The 27,964-nt window shown below is 39.6% G+C and overlaps 1 protein-coding gene across 1 annotated transcript; it reads left to right on the plus strand.

The window, feature by feature from the left end:
• The first annotated feature begins 23,506 nt into the window (after nt 1-23,506).
• On the plus strand, nt 23,507-25,394 carry LOC148011935 (pathogenesis-related thaumatin-like protein 3.5). Its single transcript, XM_087670445.1, has 2 exons — nt 23,507-23,697; nt 24,144-25,394. Exons 1-2 carry the CDS (start codon nt 23,589-23,591, stop codon nt 24,890-24,892), a joined length of 858 nt encoding a protein of 285 aa, XP_087526571.1. The 5' UTR covers nt 23,507-23,588; the 3' UTR covers nt 24,893-25,394.
• Nucleotides 25,395-27,964: the final 2,570 nt, after the last annotated feature.

Below are 27,964 nucleotides of genomic sequence, written 5' to 3' on the forward strand. Positions count from 1 at the left end.
ACGATCCCATTGGCACCTTTGAATATATTTTTGCTAGAAGTCAAGAAGGGTAAAGTGGCCAATAGGTGAAAAAGGTAATTGTTTGCTTTCATTTTCTTTATCATTGACTATTGTGGAATATGCTATTATAATGTTGCGGTGACAACGTAATTTTTCTTTGACAAGTTACCTCTAGTTAATTTGAGTTAAGTGACCTAGATTTAGAAAGAGATGTTAATAACAAGATAATACCAATGCTCGTGCCCATGCACGTGCACCCCTTGTTTTTTCCTAATTTGAAAATATATCAAGAATGGAGATATTTGCAACATCTTAAATGTCTATAGAAGTAGCAAGGGTCCTTGTAAAAAAGAAGAAAGTTTTACCTAGGAGCAGATTCCAGGATCCTAGCAAACATTATATGCACTCGAACACAATTCCTAGCACCTTTGAAGACATTAATCACAACATCTTGATACTTATAAGTTTCACTAAGGGCTAGAGAACCATTGAACCTACTAAAAACTTTTGTTTTCCTAAAACAAAAAGAAGGATATGGACACTAGCCAAGAGTTTCCATTGGAGAAAGGTAAATGATTGGGTATGTGTGAAGGTAATCCTCTTTGGAAAAGGGCCTTGGACCAGCATACATGTTGTGGTCATTAAGCACATTTGGATTCGGTTACTTTCTTGACATTGGTGGGGGACAATTTGTTGCTTTATCAATATGTGTCAATTGAGGAGATGAGAAGACAATGGTTCAAATCTTGTTCTTTAATTAGTGCACAAAATTTTTCTCCAAGGTGTACGATTACCATGCAATAAAAGCTCTTTTGTACGAAAGAAAGTAATTGAAAGAGAAATTTTTCAATCAAAAATTTTTATCACACAAGACATCACAAATTTGACAAGTAGGGATAGAGCTAGCATACTTATTAATAGTCTCAAACTCACAAGTTTCATCTCCATGATGAAGATCGAATTTGCAAATTGTTAGCACAAACCCTCAATGACAAGACATTAGACAAGCTCCTAATATTTCAAGAGTTTTAAACACACAATGGCTTAGCCAACTCTATCGTAACTCGACCAAGAAAGCTAAATGACTCGAGAAGGTATAGTAGACTCACATTCGTGTGTTGTAGTCTAAATGCCTAAAAGATTATTGGAAACCTCATGATTTGTGTGGCACTCCTGATCCACTTCCACTACTCCTTTGCATCCGATCCAATATACGAGTGCTCCATCGATAAGAGAAAAAGTGGAAAAGAGGAAAAAGAACAAAGATGTGGAGAAGAGCTTCTCTAATAGGTCCCTCACTCTCGTCATACGTACTCTCACTCAATGTCAATCTCTCACCCTCTAGGCCATGGAAGAAGAAGGGGACGAAGAGGAAGAAGGCAAGAAGAGAGGAGAACTTCTCTTTCCAAGTTTGTTACTCACACTCTCAATCTCACTCTCCTACTATCCTTCACGCACAACAAGGTTCACATGAGGATGAGACAAAAGCAAGAAAAAGGGTTGTTCCCAAAGTTGCACACACATGAATTGGCTCTTACATTCACTTTTTTGGTTTTTGCATATTAGGGTTAGGGTGTCCATCAAAAGTTGGGAACCCTACCCATTGTTTAGGCTTTTGACTAGTCCTCTCTATTTTTTCATATATTTTAAGTTAATCAGACCTTATTTAAATAAAAATGAATAGAAGTTGCATTCTCACAACCCTCATTTTCATTGCAAGTCTCTAACTAACGTTGGAAGATCATACAATTTGCATAGGAAAAAGTTCAACTCTCACATAATGTTACAAAAATAATAAGACTTGTGCATCAACAATTAATGGATGGGACAATTTGTAACTGCATATTACATATGGATAGTTCCTAAGATAACATATTAAAAACATGAAAAAATAATCCTCTCAAAAATAATTTCAAAACTTTGAGTTGCATCCTTCCACTTAACTTGACTTGAATTTTGCATCTTTCTTCGCTCATGACAGTTAACATTACCCCCTCCTAGATGAGTCACAGTCCCTTGGCACTCACCATCATAGGTAGCATGCTTCAGCTTGCACAGTATATGTGAAATGTTTGGGATGGCCTAGATGTTGTCCTTGGGAGGAGTAATGATTGATGAAGAGATTGGAGGATACTAGCTAGTGCTCAATAGTTGGTGGTTGAAGTTGTAGCTGGTGACACAACTTGTAGAGGGGGATGTTGTTAATGTTAGTCTACTTGATTGATAGTCCTATTGTTGGATAAGCTTGAATAGGCATGGGAATTGGATTGTAGGTTCTAGAAGATGGGAGAACCATGGTTGAAGGATGGTGATGGTCTAGGAATCTCCACAAACTTCTGTGCTTGCAATGAATACCTCATGTGCATCCATTTCTTAGGGAAATACTAGTCTTCTATTTTGGTGCATAGGATTGGTTTGGGAGATGGGTCAAATTCTAAGAAAACATGGAGTATTGTCCAACAATTGTGGACACAAACCATGTATAGGTTATAGTGTGATTACTATCTAATTGCATGTGCTTACATATGCTATTATATAGTTAGAAGATAGTTCCAATAGTTCTTGTTAATGTACTTAGTGAAACAATGAAATTGTTGGATGAAGATGGGAAATTGATCAATGCTCAAGAAAAGGGATAGTTGAAGAAGAACATTAACTTGAAGAGCAATTGTAACATGTAGTGAAGTACGCAAAATGAATAATAGGCCAATATTATTAGAGTTCAACCCTTGATGTTGAAGCAATTATTATTGTTGAAGAACTACAATTGCTAGTGAAGATTTGTAAGCTTGAAGGAATAAGTTGTGCACTCCTTTCGAGGAAATTGATTAGTTCAAGGTTCTATTGCTTGTCACATGTTTTGTCTTCATTTACTATACCGAAACTTGAGAGCAATGTGTAGTTGAATCTAGCTCCAAAGAATTTGAAAATTTTGACCACAAGTTGACTGGAAATTTTGACTAGGAGTTCAGATTCTAACCACTTTAGCCTATGCTAAGATTCACCACTTTACCTTGTACTAAGGTTATAGCTCATTCCTCCCATGTACAAGACATGTTGCAATGCTTCTGAGCATTGCAGGGGTTGGGCTCTTGTGGTGCGTGTGGATATTTCTTCTATTTAGAAATTTATTTATACACAAAAAATGCAATTGATTATTTATTGATATACAAGTTAGTGGACTACGGTAGAACATCACTCAATCCAAGAATAAGCCATTGATAAAAGTATTGTATTGGAATGAAGCATAGACATCAAGAAGTTGTGGCATCATGATTAGTAATAATTTAATATCCATTGACATCAAGTACCATGTTTCCTTGGCCCATTCTACCAGCAATATGTGCCTTGTCCTCCATGAGGATTCTATCAAGTAGAGGGTGGTGTTGGACTGATTTAGCTAGCTTGATACCTCATATATCTATGAGTGCTCAAGAGAGAAGAAGAAACTACATACATCGAATCATCCATGGAATTTCCTTTAGCTCGTGTTTCCTTTGTAGTTAGGTGACTTCAATCACTAAGTGGTTTGTGAGTTTTGATTCAAAACTTGTATCCTTTTTTGTTGAAATCTTGGAAAGTTGTTCCTTGGCTAAGTTGATTGGTTTGGAGGGTGCGACTATTTGGGTTCCACCTAGGATTTGAAAGTAATAGCTATTGATTCCATGGGTTTAGCCATTTTGGTAGTCAAAGATAATTGCTTACTAGGGTCCTTGGATTGATTAGTAGTTTTCTTCTTCTAATTTGTTTGTGCCTTAGGCACCTTTGGTCTTTCTTGTGAAGTAATAGTTGATTGTGATTATTGTGTTTGGTTCAAGTAGGCCATGATGTCTCTACAATAGACAAGGATTGGGTTGTTGGCCTCTAAATGATGAGAATTGGGCTCCTCAATTAGCTTGGCTTACGATTTAGGTTTGTGTTTACTTCTACTTCTTTTCTTCCTACCTTGGACATCCTCATTAGAGGTGGATGTGTGGGTGGTTTAGGCAAACATATATATTAATTTCTAGCATATCAACCTTGATCATACAATGAGATTTTGGAAACCCATCATGGCTTTAAGTGAGCTCTCCGCCAACATTTACGTTGATAAGCTCTTGGTCTCCTGTTCCTTCTTTTTGGGGCCTTTTGATGTCCAATTATGGAAACCTTGGGGCCTATTGCAATGTTCTTAATAGCCTTATCTTCCTCTTTCCCTACTCCAAGAGAAGTGGTAATGAATGACTTTCCTTTCTCCACTTGCCCCTTAAGTAGTTCCTTAAGTACTTTCCTGCTATCCTCACTACATTTGTGGTTGAGGTTGGTTTCTTACCTTTCCCTTGGAAATAAGCAAGATATCATGTACTAAAAGCTATAATTACATTGACACTTTATAACTCATGTGTCTTTGTTGCACTCCTTAATCAACATTACATTTAGTCATATACTTGAAGGTTCTTCCAAGAAATACTTGTTTTCCTATAGCTTGGTTGTTGTTGAGAAGCACATAGAACATGATTGTATGCTCTTAGTTTCCACATTCATAAGAATTTTGCATTTATGTAGGAGAGAATATGGAGACCCTTCATATTAATGGTTGCATTTGTTGGCACGAGCTTTGGTTGTTTGATCTCAATCTATGAGTCATAATTTGTGATGTTAGAGTCCACTCCTTCATCAATGGGAGCATAAATTATATGCTCCCTCTTAGCAATAAATTTAACCCTAAGTGTGGCCTTGAATTTTTTACTTCAAATGTTAGGCTCGATAGATCCAATTGGTCTGGTGTTTAAGACAATCTTGATACATATGAGTAATGCCACACCGATTGCATCTTGGGTTTGCTTGATTATTCATTATAGGATCTTGCTTCTTAGGACAATTATTTGAAGTATGTGTTGATTGATTGCAATTCCACCAATCAACTATTTCTCATGGATAGTTCATACCTCTTCCTTTTTCACATACTAGAGACATGTTTGGAATCAAGTGATAGTCTATAAGAATAGCATTACCCTCTTCATTGTAAGTAACGTAAGGACTTGTGTACTCTTTATCCTCATATTGCTCTTTCATAAGGTGTGCTAAGGGATTGCTACAAGGATATGTTTGATTAGTTCTGGGGTTTTGTATCCTTGAAGGATTAATATTTGTCCTTGGGATGGTTGGCCCTTAATTAGGTGGGTCTGGCAATGTTAAGTGGGGGGTTTTATGATAGGAAGAGTATCGATTGGCAATGCTAAGTGAGGGGTTCTCTGATAGGAAGAGCTTCTATTGGGTCTGGAAATGTTAAGTGGGGGGGTTTTATGATAGGAAGAGTATCGGTTGGCAATGCTAAGTGAGGGGTTCTCTGATAGGAAGAGCCTCTATTGTTGAGATTTTAACACATGCTTGTGGGACCGGGTATGGTAGCCTTCCAAGGGCTCAATGATAGATTGTGTCATGGATAATGCGGCCACAATTGGTGCATCCTTGATTGAATCTATAATATTCTGAAGGTGAGTGGTCTCTACCATAATGTATGCATTATGCATTTGGTCTATAAGCTCTTGGTTCCTTTACTATTTCTAGAAGTTTCATGAGCTCTAATTATTGTGTTGCAAAGCAACAAGGAGTTATTGTGTCATACAAAGCTCTTCGCTACCTGAACTTGATTGGATTTCTTGAGTTCCTATTCTCTTTTAGTCATTGGTTCTCTCTTTGAAGAGATCCTCAATTCTGAATGCCTCATTTAGTATAGCATTGATATTGGATTGTGGGAGTGGTTAACCATAGCTTTGTAAACTCTCTCATCTCTGATGCTTGAAGGCTTTTGTCACTTTTGCACTTAGCCTTTCTATTTGTGGAGTTGTTTTGTAAAGACTTCACACCTTAGACACATAGTCTTTCATGCTTTCTCCTTTCGGCAGCTCAACATTGATTAGCAATATAATGAGGTCATCTTTGTAGGTGGCTTCAATGAAGCACATTATGAAGAGGTCTTTAAGTGTAGAGAAATGTGATTTCTCACCTAAGTATCCAAGCCTATAAATCAAGTTTGCCCTTTAATGCCTAAATCCAAAGGCTTACACTTTCCTTAAGTATGCCACTACTCTATATTTTTCTATTTTTTAAAAGCAAATAAGGGAAATTTTGGCTTGCTCTTGAGTCCTAGGGCTTATACATAGTCATTCAACAAGTTATTGGCTATGTGTATTCATACTTGGAGCATGTTGGACTTATCAAGAAGTCAAAGCTACACTAAATCCAATAGGGAATCATTAGAGGATCCCATTTCTCCTAAATTCAAAATGAATCTCTTTATTCCAAAAATTTCTCTTTACATTTTGGGTTGTTCTTTTTGTGTGGTTGTGTTTAGTTCTAACAACTAATGGAGAGTATATTTTCATTGGGGTTGAAGATTTTGTTAAAGATCAAGGATACTTCATCAATGATTTGGCGAATGTCAACAAACTCTATAGCATTTTTTAACTTTTGGATGGACTCTTGTATTTCATGTGGGACATCCTCTAGGGGACTTTTCATCACAGCAACTAGTCCTAGGTCCATTTCTTGACAAGCTAGCTTAGCTATTTTGTTGTGCATTCCTAGATGGGAATGGTTTCGATTTCTAGTTGATGTCACGAGCATTCAAAACTAAGAGATCATAGAGTTGGGATTTCTAATCTACTACATAAACACATTGACTAGGAAATTAGGCTCTAGGTAATCAAATGAATCACTTCTCCTATAAAGTTGAGTTTTGTTATCCACTCTAGATTATACCTTTGTTTGTAGTCCTTGGAGGTAAATTTGGCTCTTGTTAAGCTATGTGTATGCTTCACTTTTGAAGCTTTAGGTTTTGTTGATGTTTCCATTTTGGATTTTGTTTCCTCAAGTCTCTTATGTTGATCACCACAAATCTATAGTTAAAATGTCTTTTCACCCTATGAACTCTCAATATGATCTATTGAAGCACAATTTTCCCATGACTCTCCTATGTTTTATTAATTGTGTGCACTTGTGTGTCTCTGCCAATTCTTGTACCTTTTGTATTTGATAGATTGAGGCTAATTGGGTTGTTTCCTTGAGGAATGAAATCCTTATAGCTCTTCTTTTAAAATGAAACTTATGAGCAATTAGGTCAATGAGTGCAAGCTTTGCTTGATAGGAAACTTGGAATAAGCTAGTTTAGTAGCACAATTGATGTTGAGGTCAATTTATGTAGTATGTCAACCAAAATGAGTGAGTGAAGTTTGGCTTCAAGCATTGAGTACTTTGTTGAACCTTATAAAAGCAATCTTGGGTAATTTTTGTTTGGGTAAGTAGAAACCTAAATTGAGGCTTGTATTTGTTGTGACTAGATCCTTAGATCTTGATTACACAAGTCTAAGCCCTAATGGTTTCATACCTCTAATCCTTGGATAGGGAGTTTTGTTAAAGCTCAATCATAATGTCCAATAAGCTCATTTCTCTTGTTATGTTTAGTCTTGCCATCTCCTGGTCTTAAGCACTCTTGAATGCCCTAGTCTAACATGTAATTTCAACACAATTTTATTGCCATTATGTTAGTTGTCCCTCTTTTAAAATCAAGTTGACTTGTGTCTATCTAATTCGTGATGTGAGTTGCAGTCCTAGGTGGTCTATATCCACGTGCGTTGGAACTAGATGTGCCCTATCCTAGGTGTGTCTAGGTGTGAGTGAGTGAGTGAACCAAGTATGCAATTGATGACTATATCTTAGTGATTTATGTGGGTGGGTTTAAGTGTAGGTTAGTGGGTTCTAGTGTGCAACATAAGGCTAGAGTTTAGATACCTATGATTTGTGTAGGGTAAGAAAGGGAAATTCTAGATTAGGTGTGGCCCTAGAGGCTAAATGTAAATTTAATTCTAATGCAAATACCACGGTGTACATTGATGATGATTGGATCATGCAGTGCCTTACTAATCATGCAAAGTGTGAGGTCATATGCTTAAGGTTGTGATGTGTTTCTACATGTAAGTATTAAGAGAGAATGTCTTGAGTGTCTAAGTGACTGTCGTTACATCTAGGTTGGGTCTAACTAAATCTATGAGATGATTCAAAAGATTAGGTGGATTCTAAATTGGTTAATATGTTAATGCACTTAAGTTAGACATGTGGATTGGATTTAAGTGAATTGGCCTAGGGTGTGTTTCAAAGGATTGCCTAATGCATTGAATTGTTCTAATGAGATTCTAATCGGGTTGGGCCTAAAATGTTCATTACACCTAAAAGTTCCTAAGTAGGATAAGAATGTCTAAGGATAGATGGGTGTAGTGTATGTGCATGACCTAAGGACTAGGGTTTGCATCCCTATGTTCTTGAAGGGAGCATAGGCCCACACCCCTATGCTATGTGATGTTCACTAACAAGTGCCTAAAAGTGTGACCTAATGGGCGAAGTTGGATGGGTTTAGATAAATGGATGGATGAATAACCCTACGATAGGTGGTGCATGTTGTTACACCAAGTAAAGCCAACCTATTACATTTTTGAAGAACTAGCCAATGTAAGACAAAGTACAACTATTGAAAGTTACCCTGAAGGATGCATGAGTTTTGAGCCTCATTGAGATTAATTTATGGGACACATGTATTTGCCAAAATGACAACATAATTAATTTCTATAAAAATGAGAGCCAACCTTGCTCCCATCCAAGTTGTATTTATTTCTATGGACTCATAAAGTCAAAGTAAGGTGCTCAATGCAATTTTCCACCTTAGAAAGGATCACCTACCTTAGGAAAATTATGCAATGAGAATAAAATCAAACATGGGGGGGCATAAAGTGGGGAGAAAGTGGGAAGGATGTCCAAGAGGATGGAAACCCTAGGAATCTTCTATACAATTAATGAAAAATAATAGAACAAGCTATTCATGTGTGTGCAAATTTTGAGTCTTCTTATTCTTGCTTCTGTTTTTGCTTGCTTGTGAGAGAGTGAAGGAGAAGGAGAGAGTGAGAGGGAGAGGGAGTGAGGAACTAGAGAGGTGAAGTGTTAGCACATCCTTAGCACATATGGTCCGTAGGATAGCTTAATCATAACACTATAATAGCAAGCAGTGGGCCAATATGTTAAAGCATTGATGGGGTTAAGGAGTCAAGGAATAGCCTATTATAGGAAATGAGGGTATATGGACCAAAGGCTCAAAGGATGTGTGATCAGTGTGAATGGACTTACAAAGATCAATCAAAATATAGGCTCCATGGACCTATTTGAAAATATCAACATGGTGCTAAAACATGCTATCATCTTAAGTGGCTAGGAGGTTAATTGAGCTTTTCACAACTTCTATGTTAGCTAGAGGCAAGGAGTCCATGCATATGACATAAAGCTTTATCTCTATTTCTTTCTTTTTATTCATCCCTTCTTGGTGAGAGGTGAACTAAAGGGTGTGCATGGAGTTGAGTGAGAGAGATCGAGGAACTTGAATAAGCTCTTCTTGTCTATCTTCCCCCCTTCTTTTCTATATTCTCCTCTCTAGATGGTATGTGAAGATGGCGGGCAAGGGCAAGGATGTCAAAAAGTAATGTGTGGATTCTAGAGTATGTGATGAGCCTTGGAGTGAGACTATAACAAAGAGGTAAGGTGATAATCACTACATTCAATACTAATTTGCATCTATCTTTTCTAGGATAGAAATGGTAGATGCATGTTTGATTTTGAGTGGAACACTTGTAGTGGTTATGTGAGAGAGCCATTGATATTTGTATGTTGAAGCTCTTGAAAGAATAAGAGTTCATTCTTACATCCTACATGTGTGCATGTAGCGTAAACCTCCCTTCTCTCTCTTTGTAGTCTTGAGTGCTTCATTCTTCTTCCTTTATTCCTTCACCCTCTCAACTAGCCTTCAAAGTGAATATATTTTTCTATTTTCTTTCTCAACTCATGTGCTATGGAGGTCTCAGACTACATGGTGTGGGAGAAGTTAAGTGAAGATTTGTGTGTGAGGTGGTGGGTTGCTATTGAGTGGGAGGATTGAGTCGAGTAATGTGGAGGATGAGGCATAAAGTGGAGAAATAAAAGCACTTTTGGTTTAATAAAATAATGGGATAAGGGAAAAGAAATTAAAAGTGGAGGATGAGGCATAAAGTGGAGAAATAAAAGCACTTTTGGTTCAATAAAAGCGCTTTTGGTTCAATAAAATAATGGGATAAGGGAAAAGAAATTAGAAGTGGAAAAGAAAATTGGGCTTTTTAGTGAAAATAGAGGGATTAAAAACAAATTGGCTTTTTGGGGGAGAAGGACGCTCAACAAAGTTAAACTCAATTTAGAGTGATTGAAAAACAGAGAAAAGGGGAAAAGCCTGTCAAACACTCTCTTCCCTAAACATCTATATAAACCTTTCTCTTTGGGCAAAAACCCATGGATTCCTAACTTTTGGAGAGAGATTCAACCCCTAGAGGTGCCTAAGCATGAGAACAATAGGATTCCAAGTGCACAATCCATATCTTTGCTATTTATAATCTCCATTAGCATCCTAGCATGTTGGAACCTTCTTTTTTATTGTTGTTGATTTCATATTTAGTGAGAAACTAATGTTATGGCTTACATAAAGTTTGTTTACACATCTCCAACTCCTAGTCACTTACTTTAGCCCTATTTCTAGTAATCGAGCCCAGGAAAGCTAAAGAGAATCTCAATTGTCTTTGAAAAACTCATGAGTGTTGTTATATCCTTGCCTTTCCCTAAGCAATAGTAGAGCTAATTTTGGAGGCTGCTCACACACACTCATGAAGTTCACATGCCTAAGCAACATTAGAGCTAAGTTTGGAGGCTATTCACACACATCTATGAAGCTCACATCTCAAGGTCTGTTTTCAATTGCCTTGAAGAGACATAGGGAGAACACTTGTGCTCCCACCATCAATGAGCTAATTGCTAAAGCTGAAGCTTAACCCGAAGCTTGAGGGCAATCTAAGGAGGCCATGGAACTTGTGCAACTCAAGATATCAATGGGGCACATGCCAGCCTAAAGTTGTGGTGGCTCCACATAATGACAACATATAGGCTGATGAAAATAATTAGGTTTGAAAAAATTATTGTTCATTAATTTAACTCAAAGAATTTCTTAAAAATTCTTTATTTTTCTTCATTAAATTATGCAAAATGTCATACATATTATAGTGGGACTCAAAGAAATATATCTGACATGGCTAAAAAAGGGTGCATAGAAGTGTTATTTTGGCTTTACAATTTGTATTGGTTGAGAATTGATTTAAACAAGCCCAAGGAAACTATGAAATTAATTTTGGAATGATAATTGCTATTTAGGAATGTGACAAAGAAGGAGAAAGGGTATTTTGCATACATAATGTGATTAACAGATGTTTACAAGCATTGTTTTATGGTCATGGCATGACTCCTTTTACACATTTTGGATGTGATGGTTATCTTAATTTAGAGATATGTGCTTGTGAGACAACTAGAAGAAAAAGAGATTATGGTGGTTTAGGCCATGGGATCCCCACACCAATGCACCTTAGCATTTTGTGGGATGTGGAAAAACTCACCTTGTAGGATGAGGATCCTATGCTCTTGTGAAAGCTAGGTGTTTTGCTTTTTTATCACTCTAGCACCTAGTAGGGCAAAGGACCAAGTGGTAAGTGCCATTGTTATGTAGGATGGCTTTGGAGGTTCAGGGAAGCTTATTGGGGCTTTAAGCTAGGTGTTTTACTTTTTTGATCATTGTAACACCTAGTAGGGAAAAGGACCAAGTGATAAGTGCCCTTGTTATGTAGGATGGCTTTAGAGGCTCATGGAAGCTTAGGGAGCTTTTAGCTCATAAATTCCTTGTGACTATAGAAGGAATGCAATCACATATGGTCCGACCTTATGAGGTTGCAAAGTCCCATTTGAGAGGTGAGAGAATTATCCTCCATTATGGGAGAGAGAAATTTTGTTCCACTCTTGCAAGAGTGATGGTTTAATATAGACTTTATGAAATAATGCAAAGCATTGTTCTCTGAAGTGTTTGTCATGTCTATATTAATGAGCCTTGTGCAACAAATAAAAAAAGGGAAGCTGCTTTTATATGTCAAAAAGTATGGTAGTATGCCTTGCTTATCATATAGATAACTAAAGCAAACTCATTAAAAAAGTAGGAAGTATCGATCCTAACGATCAATCGTCTATGGTTGGGTAACTCTTTAAGCACTAGATAGGGCTATTGGTAGGATAGAACTAACTTAACACAATTTTAGGGGATGGAACTGTGGTTGAGTATAGGTCCTAATGGCCATTGAAGTTTAAAGAACAAATCCACTCTCTTTGAATGATGTGCCATGTTAGCCCACTTTCACCTTTGATTGGTTGTGAAGTGACTCTTCTTAGGTAGACATTATACTACTATTAGGGGTGACCATCCCGTACTTTCCTTGTGAAGTGGAACGAGAATTATCATGTCCAACTAAGTCCACTCTTTCCCAAAGGGAGATTGGACCTGATGCCTATGGACTCAAATTTTTGTTGACTACTATAGGACTCTTGTAGGTTTATAGAGGCATCAGCTCAGAGAAATGGTGTACTTCTTCTTGAGGGCTGCTCATCAAGGGCATTGGATTATTGAGTGGGAGAATCAATAAAGCACTCTACTATTAGGGGGTGGTGAATTGATAGAAGACACTTGGGTGGCTATTGAGTGTATGTTTGAAAAAAGGAATCAATGGAGTGCAATTCTACCTAGGCCAAATCCTTGTGAGTGACTTGAACATGGGACAATGTTGATAGCTTGGTGATGACTTGATGTGGAAGACACATGTAGAATTGTTGAGTGGATTTCATGACATGGAGGTTATGTAAGGGGTCACTTGGGTGGCTATTGAGTGCACGTTTGAAAAAAGGAATCAATGGAGTGCAATTTTGCCTAGGTCAAATCCTTGTGAGTGACTTGAACATGGGACAATGTTGATAGCTTGGTGACGACTTGATGTGGAAGACACATGCAGAATTGTTGAGTGGATTTCATGACATGGTGGTGATGTAAGGGAACACATAGTGGTCCTTGATGGATGTGTGACAGGACGTGTGACAAGCCATCCCATAGAAACATCAAATGCTATGCTAGTATTGTGTGAGTAGGTGTTGACTCACGGCATGTGTGAGAGGCTATTGGCCTAAGACATGTTGAATATGTGAGATGAATACTAGTGCTAGAAACAAACGACTTTCATGTCGAATAACTAGTGTTGATTGAGGGATCTAGAGAGCTATCAAGTTGGAGGTTAGGCATTCTCACATGGTTGTGAGAGAGAGAGAGAGAGAGAGAGAGAGAGAGAGAGAGAGAGAGAGAGAGAGAGAGAGAGAGAGAGAGAGAGAGAGAGAGAGAGAGAGAGAGAGAGAGAGAGAGAGAGAATGTGTCATGGATTCCATAAAATAGCCATATTTACTTTATTATCAAGAGAGGGAGCTCTCCCTACTCCATCAAGTACAAATATAGCTACATAACATCTTTAACCTCTTTTTCAAGACTCATATATGTGCAATTGAATCCTTGAGTTGAATTGTATCATTTGTTTATCCTCAACAATGTAGCTTTAGACATTAAAGCATCCCAACACTTCAGCATCATGGAACCATTTTGGACCATTCAAGAAGATTAAGTAAGAGAAAGTTGAAGCACCTATAATGAGTTGAAAATCAAGAACAACCAATGTCAAGTGGTTGCATCCTATGAAGATTAACGTTTGTGAGATTCGAGTGAGTGTAATTGCATATTGAGATCCTTTGTAAATATATTTTTTGGCAACATGAACTTCTTGAGCTCTCTAATGCACACATACACAAGCATTCATTGTCCCTCTGCTTCTGTATGTAGTTCACTCATTACACATAATTGGATCACATATAGAGGTCAAGTAGGATGACTAGCTAGAGGGTATCGAGCAATCGGATCCTTATGGGCATGTAGAATGGTAGGTGTACTCAAGTGGTGACTTGAGTCATTGGGAGTTGAGTTGATGGACTCAAGTGATGTGGCCTTGAGTGATGGCCACTCAATGGTATGGGGTTGTACTTGAGTGGGTGATGCACTCAAGTGGTGAGGGAGTTGACTGAGGGAAGGGAGAGCATATTGGACTAACGTTCTACAAAGGCATATGAGGCTTTGATAATGGGTTTGTTGAGAGTGGCAAGGTGGATTGTGTCATAGTGAGTCCCAAAACATTTAATCTAATTTGATCTCAAGTAGAGCTACACACTCAAGCACATAGAGACACTCATTTCAACACACTCTAACTCAAACACGAGCATGCAAAGACACACTCATTTTAATATACGTTGACTTAACTCAACTTATACAGAGACTTAACTATTTATACAATCCCCTCATAACAACACACACAACAACATTTACAAAACAAATTAATCATGAAGTGCAGTTAATCCATCAAAGAAACCAATAACTTTTCAAGTCCTAAATAGAAACAACAAACAGAGTTTTTAAAAAATGCTTTTCAAAAATATTTTCTTTTTTAAAATACTTCTAATGTATTCTACTCAATCTTTGAATTGATTCCTCAATCATCGATCTAGCTTCCTAATCTAGCCGTGCAAGTTTTGAAGTGAGCAAGGCATGAAAATGGGAGATCAATTTCTCACCACTCCATCCCACTCTCAAGTGCACGAGGCACCTATTCTAATGCACAGTAGAATGTGAGCACCTTTTATGATTGATTCCATATGAGGCCCTTGCAATGGAACTAAAATGTTGGCACAAATGCTTAATGATGGGATATTGGATGGACTCTTATTCTTTCAAGAGTTTCAAATGCAAAGTGCAACCATCTCTCATATAGTTGGATCACATTTTGATCTTTGAGGCATTATGCTTTCCCATTGTAATCCTAATGCAACTAAGAAAGCCAGATGACTCAAGAGGGTGTAAAAGACTCACCTTCTTACCTTCATGCATTGTAGTCCAAATGACATAGAAGGTTTGCCGCCTACCTCACAATACATGCAATGCTCCTTAATCAACTTCTACTACTCCATTGCATTGGATTTGATCTAGAGAACTCCATCAAAGTGAGGAAAAGTAGATCTCCAAGAAAAGTAGATAAGAGCTTCTCCAATTGGTACCTCACTCTTCCTCATAGATACTGTCACTCAATTGCAATCTCATACACTCTCTCTTTCCCTCCAACTATGGAAGAAGAAGAAGGGAAAGGAGAGAAGAGAAGCGATTCGCTCTCCAAGTCCCTCAATCACACTTCAATTGCATTATCCACTCTCCCCGTCACTCTTAAAACAAGGTGCACATGAGGATGAGATAGAAGAAAGGAGAAGGGTTGCTTTGAAAGCTTGGGGAAGTACATCCAAACATGTATACCATGTGCAATCAATAGAAATTTAAATTGGATGCAAAGGGTTTAGATAAAATATTATGTGCAACATTTACCTAGAATGATAAAGTCTTCCATTTTGCAAAGTAAGGAGTCTCCTAGGACTTCAAACTGCATTCAATAGCCTAGAAATATTCAATGAGCACACCTCCCAATGCAATGACTACCTCAAGGGGATGCCATCATGTCTAGGGGTTTTGCCTTTCTTCATCTTTTTCACAGCAAGATGTCGTTTGACTTTACTAAATGGCCTATGCAACCTTAGGGGGGATGCCATTTGTTCCAAGGGTTTTTCCTTTCTTCATCTTTTAAAGGCCTATCCAATAAAAGAGAAACTTTTCTACTGGCATGGACATTCATGACTGAGAAAATTTACATGTAGCTCTTCAAGTCTATTTTCTTGAACATGCTAAGAGCCAACTATTGAGACAAGTTTTGGAAATGGACTCCTCATCTTGAACGAGAATACCACTATCATCTTCCATCATGAGGGTTATACGATGACATTTTTTTGCCTTCATAGTCCAACCATTGATGAAATGATTCCCCTTCCACCATGTTGGGCACTCTCTAGTTGAACCTTAATAGTTGAAACTTGACCAACCTACCAATAGTTAATAAAACACTCAACACCTTCTTGCAATAGGTGAAGTAGATGCAACGAAGAGAATTAAGAACGTGACTTTTAGACAACAAAATTTCATCGAATACTTGTTGGACAATCTAAGCATTATTTCTCCCATGTTTTTTGGAGATAGTGGTGATCTTTTGAATGCACTTGTGCCACTTTCCTACCGGCTCATTGCTTTAGAAGATGCTCGTTTCAATCCACATATGTAGAGTTAACGGATGGTTTATCTTTGGGGAAGGTGATGTTAAATTTCAAAAGGGGAGGGGGCCTTTAAAGGTCTCCCTCACATAGATCATCCTACATGCAAACAATACCAAGGAATCATCAGAGACCTGATACTTGGAGAGGACCTCATGCCTACAATCAGGAGCCATCCACTTAGCCCTATTACATGCATAAATTCTATCAAGCATGTGCTCCATCATGTGTCACCTATATGCCTATTATGCCACAAAGTTTTTGATTAAGCTCCCTGAAATTAAAAACATCAATTAATCCACTCCTATTGCTAAATGCATTTGATGCCACCTTTCTTCCTCAATCATACTTCTCAAGCCATGTGACCTCACCTATTGCTTATAACCACTTGCATAATGACCATATTGTGTCCTTCCATGACATCTAGATATAACATTCTATTTATGGTAGCATTCCTTCTCAAAGTGGCCAAACTGTCTAGAGTAATGATAAGCACTATCTCTATGAGGACTAGACCATCCTCTACCTTGAAAAAAGAATATCTACTTGCCTCTAGGCATAAAATATCCATGACAAAAAGGGCTATGACAATGAGAAAAACTGTCTTCATAACCATATGAAGATCCTCTAGCTCTTGATGAGCTACTACGACCTCTTTGATGGTAGAATACACAGTCTTGACTAACATTTTTCCCACTATTAGATGCATTAAGACCCAAATTTACTTCTTCAATTATGCAATAAGGAAACCAACTCCTCAAAGTTAGGTATAGAACTACCTCTCACAAAAATAAAAGTGTCAGGAGACTTGTATGCAGGTCCAAGTCCATTCAAGATGATAGAAACCACGTCATCATCATCCACAAGTGCATTTATCGAAGCAAGGTCCTCCACAATCTGCTTTATCTCCACAACATAATCACTTATAATGCCTCGATTGCCATTGGATACACCATATAATTTCTACTTTAGTTGTATCTTTCTTCAACATAATCACTAATGCCTCGATTGCCATTGCATGCACCATATAATTTCTACTTTAATTGTATCTTTCTTTGCCTTATGCAAGTGTCATACATTTTTCTTATAGAACATGCAAGATACCTTGTGAGTTCAAAGAAAAAGGTATTCTAATTAGTAAAATTTACAAGATTATATTTACAAAAGAGATTTTTAAATTATAATTTAAAACACCCATAAGTTTAGTAAACTAAAAGGGATCATTTTATGGCCTTATAGCATATAAAGAAAGGGTATTTCTTTAATACCCTTTGAATGCATGTTATATAGATGATTTTTTATAGGTGCACCCCATGAGATGTTTTCTCAATGTCTTCGAAGCATCTTTACATGTGCTAGCTTTCTTGATGCGCAAGATTAAGGTCTTTGAAATGCATATAGAAATCCAATGTAAAACCTCCTTGCTTTTACCTGTCTAATCTTTCTACGCATTCTTTTATTCTTCTGTGGGCTCTTAAGAAAGTTCAAGGTATGCATCCTCATATGTTATAAGGTCTCATATATCTCTTCCTGTTAGAAATTCTCCATGTGATAGGACCATACATTGTAGTTATCTTTTGTCAACTTGTCACCAACAATTTGAGTAATTTATGCCATTTTTGCCATTATGACTACTACAATTTCAAAAAAACAGCAATATGCAATGTGCCAAACTGAAGGATGGATTTTAGGCCCCGGAATGTGCCTAAAAATAGGAGAAAAATGTGGAAATGCGGGGGAAAATGCTCAACCACGAAGGCGGCAGCTCGACCTAGGACGATTTTAAGCGTCAAGTGCTTGACGAGCGCCCGTACGACACTCCGAGAATTTTCATAATTTTTCCGTGTGCCTGTGCCAGTCAGTGGAGCTGCCGGTTAGTGCGGGATGTCGAGACGAGTTCATAGAAATTTTCAGAGGGACGATCGGGTTCCGTACGCGCAAGATGGCCCGAAACCGGCCGGGGTGCCCAAAGGGGGGCCCAATTTGGGAAATCCCAAGAGGTGTAAGGGAGGGGGGGTGCCCCCCCCTCCAAAAATTGTGATTATGGGGGGGGCGGCGGCTGTTTTTTCAGCCGCCGAAAAAATTGCGCCCCCCTCCGCCCCCCTTCCCCCCCAATCATGATGAAGATTGAAACATAAGCCATGAAGATGATCAGCCCGGGCTCCTGCATCAAGGCTACGCTCCTCATCGCCGGTCTCCGCTCCCGCAATGGTGGACTGTAGAAAGAGAGAGAAAATCAGTCTTTCTCTCTCCTCCCTCTCTCTCCTCTTAACCCCCGTTCGTGCGTGGAAGAGTAGAATGGAAATGGATGGCCGGATGGATGCCGATTCTTGACGAGACTGAAGGGCAATGCCAAATCATTGTAGATTGCTGATTCCATGTAGAATTCATGGCTGGAAATTAATCGTGGGACGTGCCAAATTTAATGGAAAACCCGCAAGACACGGTAATAATTATTTTTTCAAAGAAAATGGCCTTTTGATGCAAATTTGGTTGATAAAAATGTGTTCATATGGATTGAGTTTTGAGTATGTCGTGCTTTGAGTTGTTTTCTAGCTGTTCATCATTTAAAAATCAGAAAAACATGTGCGGGATAGCAGAAAATAGAAAACCGAGACACGAAAAACCATAAAAATGAAGGAAAATAGGGTTTTTTGGGCTAAAAATGATGCAATAAATTAATCCACACCTACAAAAATTCTTTTTCTGCTGAAATGAACTAAGGGCCACAGCCCATAAACTGAACTTAATTTTCATCAATTAGAAAAGGGAGAAAATGGGAAAAATTGCAAGAAAATGGTGGAAAAACCCTAAAAAATAGGGGAAAAATTATATTTTGGGCTTCGAAAAATGGGAAAAATTATGAGTAATGTCTGTGAATGTATAGTGAGGCTGAGGCATGAATATTTGCTTCAGATCAGCCTTGCTTCCATGTTTTAGTTCGGTTTTGTCCGCTTTTGATATGAAAAATAAGGGAAAAAGCCGTAAAATGCCATGCAACGAAGCACAATCGTTAAAAAGAAACCATTAAAAGGATGTTTTTGCACTTGTGCACGATACTGTTTTACTAAATGTTTGAGCACTAGACATCCACGAAATGCATGGAGCATGAAAGGAATTTAAAAGTATCAGAAGCCAGCTCCTGGAAATGCATAGCACTTGCTTGTATTAGGACTTTGACCCTACGTTGAGTGAGAGGCAGTGAGATACCCATGCTGTAGGTTAGTCGTGGGATCCTAAAGGGGAAATCAAGTAAGGACAATGGTACATTCCTGGACACGCTTATTTGGTACCTTGAGCGACGTTTGTGCGAAATGTCTAAATGTTGAGCGACGCACTGAGGGGCCAATCCCCAAGCTATAGGAGAGCCGCAGAGGGTTGACGGCATTCAGCCGTAGGAGGAACCCCATGTGTATGTGATTCGAGCCTTTTGGATATGTGAAAGGGACTCCCTCTGAGGAGTAGTGGGCTAGGATCAGTTGGACTACAACGTATTACAAACGCAATGTTTAGGAAGGCAGAGATTTTGATAGACGCTCCTGGCCGCGAGGCCGAGGGGTTGTCTTGTGCGTAGTGACGAGGTCCGGCTAGTGCATGAGCCAGTGCCGGCTCGTTTTTTGGTCCATCACAAACCATCTTCAAGTGCATGAATAAGTCTTGAGCATCAATTGCTCAAATTTGAGATGAAATGTATTTAAAAATGCCCCAAAAGCATCAAAATATGAGCCAAAAATTGATAGTTTTTTTTTTAAATTGGCAATTTTTAATTCCAAGAATGAAGTTCATGACAAGAAAAATTTGATTAAATTTTCTAATATTTTTCCAATAATTTTGTGCCTAAAAAATAGCACTCAAAATTTGCACAAAAACCACCCTTTTGTTCTTCAAAACAACTAGATCTTCTTATTGTAGTGTGAACACATAGACTATGAACCAATTCAATATAATAACTAGTTCAATGAATCTTCAATGTGAAAGAAATTCTAAGATAACACCTCTACTTTAGTGTGAACCAGTAAGTTTGTACCATTTCACCAAGAAGTGTGCAAATGGATATTTTCATTAAGGTTTAGCCTTAGGCTAAGACTTAATGAAGCCTTTAAAAAGAGAACTAATGAAATTATCGCCTATAGTGTCACAGAATGATGATGAACTCTTTGGGTCTCATACATGTTGCAATGGCAATTATTCTAATCAGCATGTCCTTGTCTCCTTCTCGATTGCATTATAGAGCTTCAAGCTATCTTAGATCCAAAGCAAAAGACAATAATCTTCTTCTCTTTTTCTTTTCTCTATTACAGATAGTAATAAAGTCCCTACTTCCATTAATAAGCATCCCCTTTGCTTTGAATTAAGCAGCCCTATGCTTCTGGGCAAAGCAGGCCCCTTGCTCAAGCAAACCACGAGCTTAAGTAGCTCACATGCTTCTAGCCTAAGCACATGTCTTGATCCAACACAAGAGGTGAATCAAACCATTGCTATAATCCATTGTTTGTACCCTCCTTCAACGACTTCTTGAATGGATTCAAAGTGGATAATAGAATTTTGAATTTGAGCTCCAATAGCTCTTCTAGTCCATACATATGATTTGAGTTGATTAGATGAGGATTTATACCTGATTTAATGGCAGATAGTAAGCTTTGAATTCGATGTAGACCTCAATTTGTCATGCTTCTCAATTAGATTCTTGACTCGCTCACTCCCGCTTTGATATCAACTAAAAGGATTTGATTTAGATGCGCAATGGAAGGGAGATAGCACAAGATATGGTTGCTCAATCCATCTTCTTAATCTTCATCTTCATTATTCTCTTCTCATCATACACACACAATGAGTATCTCCCAAAGTTGATAGATACTTTCACTTTAGACACTTTATATACATCCTCTTTTCTATTTTCATACAACCATAGGATGTGACTTAACCTATATGATAGGACATTAACACCCATTTCCTTTGTCTCAAACAGAAAGATGAAATAGTTACTAGGTATGTATCTATCAGATTTTACTCTGATGCCAAGGGGCCACCAGTTGTCTCTTGATCCAACCCCTAAGGACTTGAGTGGGGGTCTAGCCCCTTGATAGAGTCCAATTAGGGCTTTATAGTGGCATTCAAAAAAAAAAGTTAATAATTTCATCCGATAAAGTGATGGAGCATATACCTTCTCCCACATCAGAGGGTATCACTTCTTGATTGTTTGATGCTTGATACTCACTCCTTGGTTTGCTAGAGGTCTCTTGGGTTGTGTTCGAATTTTGGGTACCTCCTTACAGACTATGGATTCTTTAGGGAGAGCCTATACCAATCTTTGCCCCCTCCTATATCTATGGCCTCTATCCAGGTTAGCATTTTAGAACCCTTGGCTAATGCTTTCACTGAGGGGGGTTGATGATAAAACTCTAATTGCTTGTGATAAAGGTAAGTATGTTAGAAATCCCTTAAGGGGACATAATGTTTTTTAGATAAAGAGAATTACTTTGGATAATTAATGTTGTGCTATACCAACAATTGGACTTTGGATGCCCTCTTATTCATTCAAGAGGTCCAACCATGAAGCACAATGGCTATGTCTCACCTATCTCTCACACATCGCGAACACCAAGATTCACTTTTTGTGAGCTTGCATAGCCTTGCTTCAAGCATAAAGGATACTGCAAAGTTCCACAATCTATGAATGCACTCCTTTTGGTCTCTATGGCCTTAGCATGCAAGGAAGAAGCATGAGTGTAGGAATGAGAGAGTGCTCAAGAGAAAGAAGGAGGCTTCACCTAATGATCCCTCACTCTCACTCACATACTCTTTCAACTCTCTTAAACTCTCACTCTCTCCCTCTCTCATAAATGAAAAGTGAAAAGGCAAGTGCACAAAAATTGCACACACACAAATAGTCTTCTTCATTCACTTTCATCCTTTTTACATAAGAAGGCTAGGGTTAGGATTTTCCCATCTCCCTTGGCCATCCAACCCTCATTTTTTGTCAAAATTTTGCATGCACCTAGACCTACTCTATATTGATTAATTTGCACATTTCTAGGCTTAGGTACTACTCGTCAATATACTAATACAATTTGTATGGGAAGGAGTAGGCCCTTCTTACAATGTTTTATGCAATGATTTCTTCTCAAACTTAACAATCCTCTTTCTATTTTAAAAAATTATGGGTCTTCCATTTGCATGTTGTTAACAATTGGGAAAGATTGATGCAAAAGCTTGTATGGAGAACTATGACAAATAGGAATCTCGATAGTCCTCAATTGTCCTTCATGGATCCAACCTTGTCTCAGATAATGTAGATGAGGCTTACCAAGTCCATTGTCACTTACGGAAAAGTCAAACCCATTGGGTGATGATGGAGTGAGCTCGTGTAAGGCACTGTGCAAGGAGGCACAATAGGGGCTATCAACAACATGATGGGATCTACAGAAGATGTGTTAGGGCCAAGCATGGGGTTTCCATTGAAGTTTGTATCAGATGCTTTAGTCATGCCATCGGAAGGCGGCGAATGCCCACCATCCAACCCTATGTTGGAGGGAGACACTTGTATGTTGCTGCCACAGGTGGTGGGAATGCCACGTGTCAACAACTTCCATGCCGCCAATGGCTAGTCGGGGCAATGAAAGGACTAGTTTTGTGCCTTTTCTTTGGAGCTTTGAGTCATGTCAATCCTCTACCTAAATGTTGTTTGATTTAGTTTTGATAATTTGTTTTAAATAATTTTAGTTTAATTATGTATATTTTGTTCACGTATAAAGATACATCATGAATCTTTGGGAGCATGTGATCTTTTGATATTGAAGGAAAGAAGCAAAAATCTTACAAAAGGCAATTGGTTATTGTAAAAGTATAACTTATTGCCGCTTGAGATTGGTAGATTTACTATTAGACGCAAAGCATAAAATTTGGTGCACACAAATTACACCATTTGTCTTTTGTTGCGTTGAGGCATAACCGTAATTACAAGCTCTGCATGTCTCCAAACCGAGCAACACACACGGTTGGTAGGCAATGCCATGCTATTCTATGGGAAGAAGGAAAAAACTCAACGTGTAATAACCAAATCATTGATGGTGTTTAGAGCCGGGGGTCACACACAGGCCTACTAGACCTTTTACATGTCAAATAAGTAAAGTTTGTTGGGTGTGACATGCTTTTTTTTTCTCTCTTACTTACTAAATATATAGTCACCTTCACTTTTGAAAGCAAGTAGAGGCTAGACGTGTGGCTGGGACTCTTACTAGAACGAAAACGCTTTACATAGTTACACTTTGGACAAGGCAAGATGGGTGCTTTTCGTTTTTAGCTTTTCACAAACGGTCACAATTTAAAAAGCGCGCCTGCGGGCTTTATGTACTGTTGCTTCTCTTGGCCTTCTGTGACCGAACTAAATTCTGAGTCTACAGAAAGAAAGAAAGGGACATAAAGAGAGAGACGACGACAAGATGAACGATCGATATCGTCTGCACAGTTCGACTGTATTCACAGATCGATCGATGGCTTGCTCCTTGTCCATACTGTATGGGGTGCTTCTGCTCACGGCGATGGCAGCAGGTAAAGCTTTATGATCTGTTGCAATTTGCAAATACAAGTATGACCAACGGTTCTATTACATATAGACATGGCTGAACATTCTGTGGCATACAAGCTAGGATTGAGCGCGCTGTCATTATACAGCGTATAGATGAATCATCTGTTAAATCAGGCGTACATATGAGATTGCAATACTATCATTATAATGGCTATGATCTCTTGAATATATAGTATCCAGATTGTGCCAAATCACGCCACAGTATGATTGTGCAATATTGCAGTAATGTTGTAGCGAGCTGTCATAGATACCTTTGTACATACAATAGATGAATTCGCTATCAAATCACGCGGAGATATGATGTGCGATAGCAATAATATCAATTACACTTTGACAGCTATCATAACTCGTGCTGCTGCGATGCTAGGATTGTGTGCAATACTGATATGATATGATCCATGGCTTGCAGGGTGGATGATGGAGGGATGCGAGGGCACGACGTTCACGTTGGAGAACAGCTGCAGCTATCCGGTGTGGCCAGGTGTGCTTCCGGACGCGGGGCAGCCGACGCTGGGGTCGGGCGGGTTCCTGCTGGAGCCGGGGCAAGCCGCGGTACTGAACCCGCCACCGGGGTGGTCCGGCCGCTTCTGGGCGCGCACCGGCTGCGTCTTCAACAACACTAACGGCGCCGCGACGCCTGGCGCCACGGCCTGCGCGACGGGCGACTGCGGGGGCGTGCTGGGCTGCGCGGGCGCCGGCGGCAGCCCGCCGGTAACTTTAGCGGAGTTCACTCTGGGCCCCAAGGACTTCTACGACGTGTCACTGGTGGACGGATACAACGTGCCGCTGATGATAACGCCGAAGCTGGCAGATTATAACGGCGCCGGCAATAATGACGGCGGCGTGAACTGCACGGCGGCCGGGTGCACGTCGGCTGCGCGGCTGCTGCTCGGGGAGGGAGGGGGGTGTCCCGCGCAGCTGCAGGTGGAGAGCCAGGGGCGGCTGGTGGCGTGCCGCAGCGCGTGCCAGGCCTTCAACGCCCCGCAGTACTGCTGCACGGGGGCCTTCGCCCCCCCGCAGACCTGCGGGCCGACCTCCTACTCCCGCATCTTCAAGGCCGCCTGCCCCACCGCCTACTCCTACGCCTACGACGACCCCTCCAGCACCTTCACGTGCACCGCCGCCATCGCTTACACCATGACCTTCTGCCCTGCTTAACAACCGCAATAATTACACACAAGTTCATCCCACCCATATTCTCATCATCGTCGTCGTCGTCATCATCATCATCCTCCGGCCCATATCATCATCCCACCCATGTCATCAATAACATCATCATCCTATCCATATCTCGTCGTCGTCATCGTTATCACCACCATCTCTTCCAGCTCCTGCCCCCTCCCATCATTCCTTTAAGCCCCCTCCATATATATAATGCCCTACTCATCAACAGCCTTATCAAATCAAATTTCTGTATCTGTGTAATGCTCCTCCCCACCTATATCTTCCCTCCCCTCCCGTCGTTCTCACAAGCCCCCTCCATTTGGACCTCAGCGTCTCGCCAAAAATGTGAGCTCAATCGCACTCTCATAAGCCTCCCTCCATATGGACCTCAGCGTCTTGCCAAAACGTAACCTCAATTGCCGCTTCGCTGTGAATCCTGAAGAGCAGAGTGTAACCCCAACAATATGATCCATTTATTTTGTCTGGAAAAAGCTTCACGCCTTTTTCATTCGTCTAATGCTTCCATACCTTTCGTAAAAAATACTAGGCGCTCCGCGCCTAGGCTTGGGTGCTGGACGCGTGGTACCCGCCTTCGTATTCTCTTTTTTTTTGTGAGGGAGGTGGGGGGCTGCCACGTGGCACCCGCCCCCCACCTCTCCTTAACTAATAGTATAGATGTAAGAGAGAGAGTGTATGTGCACGCGCGCGCTGTGTTAACATCTACAAAATACCAAATTGACCCATGAGACAAAATAGAAAAGGGGAGAGAGCCAGAGAGTATGTCTGTGTGTGTTTTGTATTAACATACGTAAAATACCAAATTGTCTCATGAGACAAAATAGAAATATTTGAAGTTCAGAGAACTATCATGTTTTTCGAAGTAGAATTAAAACATTGTCCTTTGTGCACAAAAGTAGATTCACTGATTGAGGGGGAGAGAGACACATTCAAAAAGAGCTTGTAGATCCAACAACGTGATTTTAGGCATACTAGTATGGCTACAAGGTCATATTTCAGAGTATCGTCACTAAGCTAAGAGCTATCAGGGAATAAAAATCTCTTGCATTCTACATCATTCCTCTTAGTCCAGATTAGCTTAAGGGTAATTGTACTAATCAAGCCAATCGGTTTCTAGGTGGCAAAGTCAAGAGTCCAAAGACGGGCACAATGAATCCAAAGGAGGACTTGATGTTGGCTCCATCTAGCCATTTTTAGAGCATTCTCGAGGAGATGTGCATATAGTCCCGGAATAAATGCTCGTCATTTTATTCACTTCTACCATAGAACGGGCATATATGAGAGGTAGGCATCCTTGATGCCAAACCTATCCATAGGGGAAGCTTTTCACATATTATCAGTCTCCATTGAAAGAAGTTGAGTCTAAAGGATGGGGTAGCTTTCCATACATGTTTGAGTCTTCTTTTCCATGTTGATGGCCTAGCTCTTGGGCATTCCTTTTTCCACTTTCGAGTAAGGCGCATTGAGATTGCTAGACTGAGAAGTCTTTTACATTGGAGCAATCAAGAAGAAGTTTTCATATAGGGCTTTTAAGAGTGCTTATAAGCGGGAGGGGCTTGCATGTTATTGCAGTTGGCCAATTATCCTATGTTGATTGGATTGATTCACATAGGTATTGGGTAGCATGACCATCCAAATGGACTCTAGCTTGCAATAGTTCGAGGGGTAGCTTTGCATGGGTAGTTGGGTCCCAAAGATCACCCCATACTCTTACCCACGCAAGATGTAGAGCCCTAGCAAGTGTAGGATCTCAATGAATTGGAGCAATGGGGAGATCATATGAGTGTGGGTAGAGCCAAACACTGCGGTTGAGTGAAGAGTCGCCTGTGCCCTACTATTGGGCGATGACTAGTTGGTCTCCACGAGGGATGCTTTAGCACAGCTTGGCGATGACTTTAGTAGTCTCTGATTGGAGAATCTTGATGATGTGGTGCAAGGGGCATCCAATCACATCTTGCTAGTTGAGTTCAGCCATGCGTGTCTATCAAAGCATGTAGTGAATGCTTTAGTAAGATAGTCCAAGGGTGTGCTTGTGACATTTTCTTAATAAGACTAAAAGCTAGCCTCTTAGCTTTGTCTTCCAGGGCCCCAAGACCTACTCATCCTTCATCCTTATGTAGGTGAGGAGATCCTAGCTTACCTGAGGCTGCTTCCTGCTATCCTTGTTGCTATGCTGAATAAACTGTCTAAAAAGTTTTTCCAATTGTTACTAAGAATGCTTAGAGAGGATGGAAACAATGATGTAGCATAGAAGTAGAAGATGTCAATATGCTTTTGACCACAATGATTCTTCTTGCTAGAGAAATAGGTGTCGAGTACCCACTCATTGATTTTGGTTGCAAACTTTTGAGCATACCATTGAAATATTTTCTTAAGAGAGACCCCTATGCCTATAGGTGCACCGAGATATCTTATGATCTCCCCAAGCCTAATGACTATAAATCCATACTGCGTGATCCACTACTTAGGCTCTCTCTAGGGGAAAGGATCATGAATTCTATCTTGGTTGCATTGATCCTAGAGTCTGAAAGGGCATCAAACTCATTATAGGTTTCTAGGAGTTGGTCAACTGAATCCTTTTCTACTATCACCATTGACACATCATCATCATCAAAGAATTGGGCCACCATGGTATCCCCATTGGGAAGGGGGAGACCTTTAATTGTGGTAGGCTAAACCTTTTTATCTATCTTGCAGAGCAATGGGTCAGTAAACTAGAGCAAACAACAAGAAAGGGGCAATTGGCAACCCTATCGAATGGACCTCTTCTTCAGGAGGAAGGATTTTGAAACCATGCCATTGATGTTGATTGTAGTATATTTGAGGCATCTTAAAAAGTAATGTGGTCATGTTGATGAATATCGAGACAAATTTGGATGCCTTGATGATCCTTGGAATGAATGACCGGTTCACTTTCTCTAGATCCATGTCAACAAGGATGAAATTAGTTTGCAAAGAGAGTGCATGGTCAATAGAAAGGATTAGATTCAGTACAACATCATGAACATGGTAGCCATAGACAAAACCATACTACTTGGGGTGGATAAT

The sequence above is a fragment of the Lygodium microphyllum genome, chromosome 28 (assembly GCF_053477565.2).
Source record: "Lygodium microphyllum isolate KBCC chromosome 28, Lygodium_microphyllum_v1.1.10, whole genome shotgun sequence".
NCBI lineage: Eukaryota > Viridiplantae > Streptophyta > Polypodiopsida > Schizaeales > Lygodiaceae > Lygodium > Lygodium microphyllum.

Excerpts from the sequence above, each read along its gene's own strand:
- LOC148011935 (XM_087670445.1), top strand. The coding sequence starts at position 23,589 with ATGAACGATCGATATCGTCTGCACAGTTCGACTGTATTCACAGATCGA. Across the intron at positions 23,698-24,143 it reads GCTCACGGCGATGGCAGCAG|GGTGGATGATGGAGGGATGC; the intron begins GTAAAGCTTTAT and ends CATGGCTTGCAG.